The following is a 9,771-nucleotide window of genomic DNA, read 5'->3' on the forward strand; positions in this document are numbered from 1 at the left end:
TTTCCCAATAAGTAATTTTTTTATCTTATCTTTAAAATCTACAAGATTTATGTTTCTGTTGGCTAGTGACGCTGGCAATTTGTTGTATATTTTAGGCGCCATAATGAAAATACTATTCCCAAATAACGCTGTGGAATGTGGCTTATACCATAATTTATTTTTCCTGCGTTCGCTATCACTATATGTAAACAAGTGATTGTTTTTTTTGATAAATATCAGAACTTCATAAATATACAAACAAGGACAAGTTAGTATTTTCATTTTCTCAAAATACGGTTTACACGTATCTGTGGGACGCAAGTGACATATAGCTCTTAGACACTTCTTTTGACATTTAAATATTCGCTCTCTATCAGACGAATTACCCCAAAATATTATACAATATCTTAAACTTGCTGTGACATACGCATTGTATGCAATTATAACCGCTGTCTGATTAACCACTTTCGACAGCATATATAATGCAAACGAAAATCTGTTTAATTTTAAACACAAATTCTCAATATGATTCTTCCAATTAAGGCTATCGTCAATTTGCAAGCCTAAAAATTTTGTGTTTGTTGTTACCTCAATTTTTTTACCTAAATACTTAATATCTAGTGCCATACTATTACCTTTATTCATGAATGTCATAATTTTTGTTTTGTCAAGATTAATAATTAAATTGTTAAATGTCAGCCAATTAATAATATTACATATTGTATCATTTATATCATTTTCAAATTCTATTTTATTCTCACCCACAAAGATCACTGTGCTATCGTCAGCAAATAAAACCATCTTATGATCGGTTACCCTGCGGAACTCCAGTTATTACAGTTTTTGACTCTGATAAATATGCAGTTTCAGTTTTATTGTACCCGACTAAACTTGTAATCTGCGTCATTTGCTGCCTACCTGTCAGATATGAATTGATCAATGCCAGTGCGTTCCCTCTAATGCCGTATACACTAAGTTTATCTATTAATATGTTATGGTCAACGTAGTCAAATGCCTTAGTAAGGTCCATGAACAACGCGCATACGAGCTTCTTTTTATCCCTATTAACCATAACCTCCTTAAGAAGGTTATGAATAGCCAAATTGATCGATATTGATTGATAACAGTCCATATCCTCTGTATCGTGTTTTTTAAATAACGGTTTCACTATAGACACTTTAAGTTTGTTTTAATTCACTAACTTCAAGTTCCTAGTAATAGAGTTCTCGATATTCCAATATTTCTTTTCACACCACTCGCTCGTCGATGCCTTCTTACGCAGCCTGGTATGTTTAGGTACATTTTATTAATGTCTTAGCGGGGTCGGAATTGAAAGTATTTATTTATTCGATCGCTATGTGTCGTCAGTTTCTCCATGGCCCCATGCGAGGCCCTCAATGCTAACCCGTGTACGCCCGCAGCCATCGAGGCGCCGCGGCCGCTGCCGCGCGTGTGCCCGTGCCAGAACGGCGGCACGTGCGCGGCGGGCGCGGACGGCGGCGTGCAGTGCTCGTGCCGCGCGCCGCTGCTGCCGCCGCTGTGCGCGTCGGCGGCGGCGGCCACGGCGGCGCGCGCGCCCGGCGCCGCGGCCGTGCTGGTGCCCGTGCTGCTGCTGCTGCTGCTGGCGGCGGCGGCGGCCGGCTGGTTCGTGGTCCGCAAGCGCCCCTTGTGAGTGCCCGAGAAGGGCCTGTTTGCTAATTGAGTAACAAACATCTACACTTTCACACTTCTAATGTTATATAATATAATATAAACATTTGAAGAACTTAGTTGACCCTAAAATTCAATCATCCGTTTATTTGTATATTTAACATTTCCAATTGGTTAGTTGGTCTACCGAATGATAATGATCGAGACAATCTGATGTGAAAAATATCCTCCGACTTCACCCAGCTTAAATATATAATACATTTATAGATTGTCTAATTTTAATGGCTCGGCCCATTCGTATATGCTTCTTGTTTTTAACTAATGGCGTTGCACGATATGGATGTAGTTTAGCAGAAAGGACCGACTCGCAAAGATCGGATTTTCATTCAGCAAAAAACATTCAAGAGGAAACTATGCAAACATAGTACATAACACTCAAGGCATCTGGCGCAACGGTGAGCGCTATGATTTAAAGTTTGAGGTCCCGGGTTCGATTCCTGGCAGGGTCAATACAATTTCAGTATTTTCTTCGGTCTGTTCTAGTGGCGGGCTTCGGCCGCGGCTAGCTATCGCCCTATCGACAAAGACGTGCCGCTAAGCGATGTAGCGTTCCGGTACGCCGTCGCGTAGTACCCGATTAGGGGTACGGGTTTAACATGACCACCCTAAGCTAACCCGCCGTCCCCGCAGCGGCAAGGGCGGCGCGCTGGGCAGCCTGGCGTCGTCGCAGTCCGTGTCGTTCCGCGCGGGCTCCAACGTGGAGTTCGGCGCGCCCGGCGGCGCCGACGCCTACGCGCTGGGCGAGCCGGCGCGCAAGGGCCGCGACTTCAGCAACCCCATGTACGACGCCGTGACGCGCGCCGCGCCCGCCGAGCCCGAGCCGCCCCTGCGTGAGTGCACCCCGCTCCCGGACGACGAGTCGTTTCCGCGTATAGTAAAATCGCACTTGCTCTAGAGTCGCGAATGCTGCACTTCAGATTATTGCTTTTTTTATAAGCGTGGTGTCGAAACCCCGAACTACAGATTTAATTGTAAACAAACTGAACTTCCGCTACGTCCGTGCTCGAAAACGACTCCTCGAATGCGAGCAAATCAAATGTAAATTGTATTCAGTGAACCAGTTCCCAAAGCGAATGAAGTATGAACACCGGAAACAAAAGGTGTCCTCGTTCTCGCACCACTCATAGGTGCACGCCCTATGGACAGCTGGGTTGGCAATCGCAGAACTGCTGTCTGACACTAACGTGTTATTTATTCAAATCTAGCTTTTGTTATTCTGGTTTTCCTGTCGCTCGGCGGCCGTGAGAGCCTCCTGCGACGGTTGCAAGTGAGTACTTCGTGCAGGTTAGTGGATATCTGTCATGGAAGTGCGCTCCCAGGTCTCCGGAAATGTTAACCGAATCCAATCCGAACTAAAAGCTTGAGTGTGACCACTAAACTAGCCATCTTTTCCGCTTCAAAGAACGTTCTGGAACACCGACTCGAGCTACCAGCATTAACCCTGCATTCCACTCCACAGCGGGCATCTACGAAGTTCCGGAAGAGCTGAAGGACAAGGTGGTGTCGGCGGTGATCTCGCCGTCGTCCACGGAGACGCGCAGCACCAAGCGCGTGCGCGCGCTGGACCCGGCGGCCGACACCGGCGCCGACACGGCGCAGCTGGTCAAGGAAGACCGGGACTGCTAGCGGCCCCCGCGCCCCGCGCCCGGCCCCCGCCACCCGCAGTGCCCGTCTCGTTCGGATAAAGCCCGACATCTGCTACTCTCTCCCCTCCTGTTCGATCACCTGCGATCGCCTATGTGGACGTAACCGTACGATTCCTTGGGTGATCGTGGGGAATTGCTAAAGGATTCCCGAAGGCGCGCAGCCTGCAGAATAAAATAACAGAAATAATTGTCTGCATCGGAAATGCTTACGATTTGAATGACTCCATTGTTAATGTGAATAATTCATGCGAAGCTTCTCACTCGCAAATATTGTAAATGAATAAAAAAAATATTTTCTTCATATTTCTTGTACTCTGGAATTTTAGGATCGATCGTTTGACGGAGTGCCACTGTTACCGACTTTACTATAATTTAATTGTAGGGGGTGGTAATAAGAGAAAAGTCTTCTGTGAAGAAGTTTAAAGTTTTATAATGTGGGCGATTTTTTATTATAAGTAACGTAAGAGAAATAATTTTCACAAGCTGAAACTAAAGAATGAAATGAACTGCACAAATCTATGTTGCTCTATTTAATTCGATTCTAAACTATTTTATACTCTTTCTTAACTATCCCGTCCATCTTTATTCAAATATTTATGTTTTCTTTATTTTAGTTAAGGGTTATTCAAGGTAATTTAATTATATATTTTTTTCAGTTGGTAACCCCTTGAGGGAGTTTTCGAATTTCTTCACGTTCACCGCTGTTGAATATTTTATATTTTATTTTGTTTGCATATTTTATTTTTAATCTGTTATTACTGTTTCCGTGCGAACGTGTTCTACTACTTCCGGCCGTACTTATGTGTCAGTATTCTTCTTTTGTTCGTCGTCGATCGAAATCATATCATTAAGTGATAATATCATCTCGTTAGGTGTATGTATATTATGAGACTTTAATTATTATGAAATTAAATAGACTAACAGTTTATCTCGGCGTTGCTCGAGGTAATCTAAGGGCTTATGGGAAGCGATAAAGCCCACTTTCGACCGTTCTACATTCCTACGATAAGTGTTAAAAGTAAACTTTGATTTTAGTACATATATAAGTAAGATAGGATTCGCGACGCGCGTGGCCGCTATATCTAGGGTTTTAGGTTCATTTGACAATAAGCGACGTAACTATTTAGAGAATAATTTATTTATTTCGTTATAAGACTATGTAAAATATAGCTATGTTGTGTTTTATAATTGTCTATTAAAATATGGTAAATTAGATTTTCCTTTGTGGTAACATTGACGATTTGCCATAAAATGTGAGAGATAATGTTTCTGTTGTTTAATGTTAAAATAATTATCGTCAATTTTATTTGTTATAGAAGCCTTTAATCGATGTAAATATGTGCGTTCAGGTATGTGATGTGTACATTTTAAAATAGAAAATTTAAAATATATTATATCGTACGAGATCCGATTACTAATTTTACCGTCTCACTTGATGGCGTATTGATGCTACTTAGTTTTAATTAAGTTTCTATTGTATTTACATTTATTTATTGTTAGGTACTCAGTTTTGTATGTATAGTGCCAATCCTGTAGTACGCTGCTAATTAAAACTTCTGTCGTTACATCGACTGTGCATAGAACGCACAAATACAAGAGCGGATACGCTGGTAGCGGGGTACGGCGCGGGTCGCGGGAGACGTGGCCTACCCTCACGCCCCTATACGTCCAGGTGGTATCCGGTCCGTAGATCACGAAGAAACGTTTAGTTAAAAAACTTACAGATTTGTGACGTTAGTTTACATTTAAAGATGTGGTATGTGTGACGAATCAGAGAAGACGGTAAAATTAGCGACTGGACGCAATGTATAGAAAATGTGAATACCTATTTAAGTAAAGCATCACAACAATTTTTATATTATAACATTATATTACGACCAGAAGCACATTGATAAGGATGAGAATAACTATACAAATGTAAAAAGAAACTGTCAATATATAATAAATAAGAAGATGAAATATTTTTGTATTGGGATTATTACTATTAGTTGTTTGACATCAGTCGAGAATATTGTGTAAAAATAAATTAAATATGAATTACAATGTACCTGTTTATTATTTTTCTCCATAGTATATGTTTCGTTTTGGAAATAGTGAAATGTCAAAGTAATAGGATAAATATAAAGTTCAAATTTGTCATCAATTCTTCAACAGAACTTCTATAACACAAAAATATCTTGTAATAAATTTGCCATTCGATTCGAGATATTAGGTCCACTTTGCTATCACGGTATAATGGATTCGACAAGCAAAAAGGAGTCCACATTAATTGCGAGCGTGGAAATCTCATAATAAGGGTGCAGCTGGTGCCCGTTTACCTAGTTATCTGTGTATGATGTATCCCACTGACCAGGTAGTAAAATAGAGGTTAGTGGTATATCCACACTCCTGCACACTCGAAATATATTATATTAGAGATAATATTTCGAGTAGTACAGATGATGTCTCTAAACTTATTGAAATTGACAGTGATGAATAGTGCTTACCATTTCCACGGCAAACGTTGCAATGAAAATGAATGCGCTAGTTATTCTTCTTCTTCTTTTTCTGCTTTTTGGCTTTTAGGTGTGCCAAATCGGCACGTTGTACTTCGCCAATTTCACGTATACTTGGAAGATCCACAAAGGTGATTGTCAAAAGGTAAACATTATATAACTATAGCAATATACTTTTTATAAATCTTAGTATTCCAAAATAAGGCGTTCGTAATGGAGTGTGGTCTTTGGTTAGTGTTATAATTCAAAGTTTTTTTTATTACAAATCATAATAGGATATATTTAGAGCTTAATTTTGTTAGATTGAATATATTTACATACAAATTCTACATAGCGACTAAGCGACAAGCATAAGAAAACTTTGGACATTTAATGGACGGGGAATATTCGGAGGAAAGACGTTGTAAAGCTTATGAAGGAGTTTCGGGCAGAAAAACAAAATATGAACGACCGATCCTTCGTCAAGACCACATTCACACATGGAGTGGTCCCTTATTCTTAATTTACTGAGATGTACTGGAGTGCAGGCGTGACCGATACGCAGCCGACTTATTGTGGACGACACCCAACGATTCATATTCCGGCACATAAAGAACCATGGTTTGCGAGGTATATCTGGTTGAACTGATGAATAGAATTTGACTTTAATAGTCTTCGATTCAGTCCATACCACATTCCAGGAATCTCGAAGGTGAGTATTTGCGAGAGAACGTAGATCTTGGGGGAAATTTTTAAAATGGACTAAAGAACCCATCTCAATGGCACTTCGCACACACATCAACAGTCTCATTATCTTTTATACCCATGTGACCTGGTATCCAAGCTAAAGTGACAGACAGGCATTTTTGCTGGCAGTCAATACAATGGATTGCTTAATGTTATGAGATTTTACAAAAAGGATGGCTTTAAGGATTGCTATAGACTCCCCAGTGAATACCGAGGATTGCGGTGGGCACTTGAATTTTAAGCTCATACTATATTTTGGAATTCAGCAAGCTGCCCCAACACAACCATCGTTAGACAACTTGGACGCATCCGTGAAAACAGTTAGATAGTCTGACCGATTCTGATTTATCATTTGATTGAATTTAGTGTTTGCTCCTACAGTTTGTTTATCAAGACCCAAATCCGTTATTACTGGAGTAAGAGTTAGTCCAGCAAAGGGAGTATGGGGGAGGATTTAATTGGATGCAGGAGGCGGGTAAACTTGAAAAAGCTCTTAAGAAGACCAGTAGGTTCCTGGTTGGATCCTAGAACTTCAGACAGCTCATTAAGTCTGTCTAGCAATGGATGAGATGAGAGCTGCACAACTTTACTAATAAAGCAATCACAAAGATATTGACTACGAATAAGTATTGGAGGATCAATACATTCCACCTGATGCACATTCGTGGGTGAGGATTTCATTGCTCGAAGTATTAATCTCAAACATTAGAATTGAATTTTATTTAATTTGTTGAAAGCAAATTTGTTTTATGGGATCTAATACAAATAGCCCATAGTCTAAATGACTGCGGACTATGGCATTGTATAGAAGTTTTTGTGAAAATGGGTGAGAACCCCACCACACCCCTGATAAAGCTCGGAGGATATTGATATTGATTCGCATTTTTTGAGAATGTAGTCTATGTGAGCAATTTTATTTAATCTACTGTCCAAAAACACACCAAGAAATTTGAATTTGCAAGCAAGTGGAATCTGTTGATCTTCATAGACAATAATGCTGGCTGCTGGCTGGGCTATTTGCCTTTTTCTAGTGAAAATGACTGCCTGCACTTAGCTATTGACAATGAAAGCCCATGATCTGATAACCATTGGCCTAAATAATAAAAAAGCAGTGTGAACTAGAATAAATGGCAATATCGTCAGCATACTGTAAAATCTTACAGAATCTGTTGACAGGTAATTCGAGGTCATAAGTGAAAATGTTATAAAGAAGGGGGCTAAGGACAGAGCCCTGAGGAAGGCATTTCCAAATAATTCTGGGGGGAAGGCTGGTTGAGTTAGTTTTTACAATAATAGACCTTGCTGAAAGAAGATTGAAAATTATTCTAGTTAGCCTCGGCGGAATGCTCAGCTGTTTCAATTTTTGCCTGAGTACCGGAAGAAGAACGTTATCATACGCCGCTGCTACATCTAAGAAGACAGCCACAAGGTATTCTCGACGGGCTAGAGCAATACGAATGTCAGTCGAACGCAAGACTGTTTATGGTGCCAAGACCCTTTCTGAAGTCAAACTGAGTCTTGGCAAGCAAACCTCTGCTTTCTATTACCCACTCCAAACGTTTTATAATCAAGTGCTCCATAATTTTGGCTAAAGTAGAGGATAGGGCGATAGGTCGGTAATAATTGCAATCTACAGGGTCCTTGCAAGGTTTCCGAATAGGGATTATAATTTGATTTTCCCAAAATTCGCTAGTTATAATATGCATGTCTATCTTTTAAATTCTTATTATAAAACCTATTACAAAGCAAGTAATGTAAGTAATATGCGCTAGTTTGAATATACACTCATTAAAATGCGACCGTTACTACCAATATTTTTATGTACCAACTACCAACCTATCTCTAGTAATAGTTATACAAATTACTGAAAAATCGACTGCGTAAAACATATTCAGACTAATAAGATAACAAGGAACGATTAACATCAGTTGTGATATCCTCAAGCTCGAGTTAAATGTTATTTCACTAGGGATTGGACAGTGGGACATATGACTATATGTGAGTCCCAGCCAGCGAGCGAATAATTTTTTTTCGCTGGTTCTACCAAGTGTTTATATCCTCTTTACCAAAGAGGAGCCAAAAAGAGTAGAAATTAATGGCGGCGCCACACATCGCAATAATCACAATCGTACGACGCTTTTACCACAGATATGTTTTAAACGGGTCTAGTTTATTTTGCCTTTTCCGTACTAATTAGCAAAATTGCACAAAATGTGCTAACGTCATCTATTGTGACGTGAACAAAATCGGACTTATATGACGACAACAACGAAATCATCGAAGTAGGTCAAAGATAAAGCTATTGAGAAAACAGATGCAATGAAATTGTTTGCGACTAGCTTTTACTCTAGATTATAATAATTAATATAAGCAATAAAAGTAGTTGAAATAAATATTATAAGCGGTTAGCATTTAAGATATTTAGGTAAAATAGATATTATTTAGATGGTCGACAATTATTTTGTAATACGGTTAGATCGTATAAGAAATTTTATTAAATAAAGAGTCGCCATTGGCGGTCGCGTACTTTCCCGCTCGATAGCTCAACAAGAGTTCTCGACCGAGAATTTGACATAAATAGGCTACTCTGGCCGAATGCCAGATTGAAACAAGAAACATCTGAGAAGTCTTTTATTACAAAGAAAGCCTCCAACACCAGAAGAAAGGTGTCGCTACTCCCACCACGGGCTACGACTACCTGTAACAGGGTCGAAGAACACGAGCGGAGTGCATAGCAGACGGGCGCCGACCAGCGCACGAGACAGTGCTCCAACATCTCAGAACATAAGGCAGGGTTCTTATACCTGCCTTATTTCGCGCCTCGTCACTCAGTGGGACTGTCCACGTTCCCTTGTTGTTGCTTCGGCATAATACGCCGACGCTCATAATATGTCAACATATATGTATAAACGCTTCAAGTGCCTGTGATAGGCCTACATAAATAAAGAAAATTTGAATTTGAAATTCAACTGTGACTTTATTATATGATGTTTATGATTTTTATGATTTTGGAGTGAACCTCCCTGCTCTGGTTATATGCAGCGAACGAATGTTTTTTCTGCTTGCTGGTTCTATGTACTTTATATTTTCATGCGCGGAAGAGATAAATTCATAGATAACCTTCTTAGATTAGAGGGCATCTAAGCGTAAATATTATCATTAATTAGAGATAATAATATCGCTGTAATAGGTATATTTTCAATAATTATATCTCA

General features: G+C 39.9%; 1 protein-coding gene across 1 annotated transcript in view; it reads left to right on the top strand.

The window, feature by feature from the left end:
- LOC120630550 (low-density lipoprotein receptor-related protein 2) overlaps positions 1-5,380 on the top strand; it is a 244,003-nt gene extending 238,623 nt beyond the window's left edge. Inside the window, exons 24-26 of the mRNA XM_039899804.1 lie at positions 1,401-1,647; positions 2,320-2,519; positions 3,149-5,380. Of these exons, the coding sequence (XP_039755738.1) occupies positions 1,401-1,647; positions 2,320-2,519; positions 3,149-3,315 (614 nt within the window). The 3' untranslated portion in view covers positions 3,316-5,380. The remainder of the gene's footprint in view (positions 1-1,400; positions 1,648-2,319; positions 2,520-3,148) is intronic.
- The last annotated feature ends 4,391 nt before the right edge of the window (positions 5,381-9,771 follow it).

Source organism: Pararge aegeria, chromosome 16, assembly GCF_905163445.1.
Source record: "Pararge aegeria chromosome 16, ilParAegt1.1, whole genome shotgun sequence".
NCBI lineage: Eukaryota > Metazoa > Arthropoda > Insecta > Lepidoptera > Nymphalidae > Pararge > Pararge aegeria.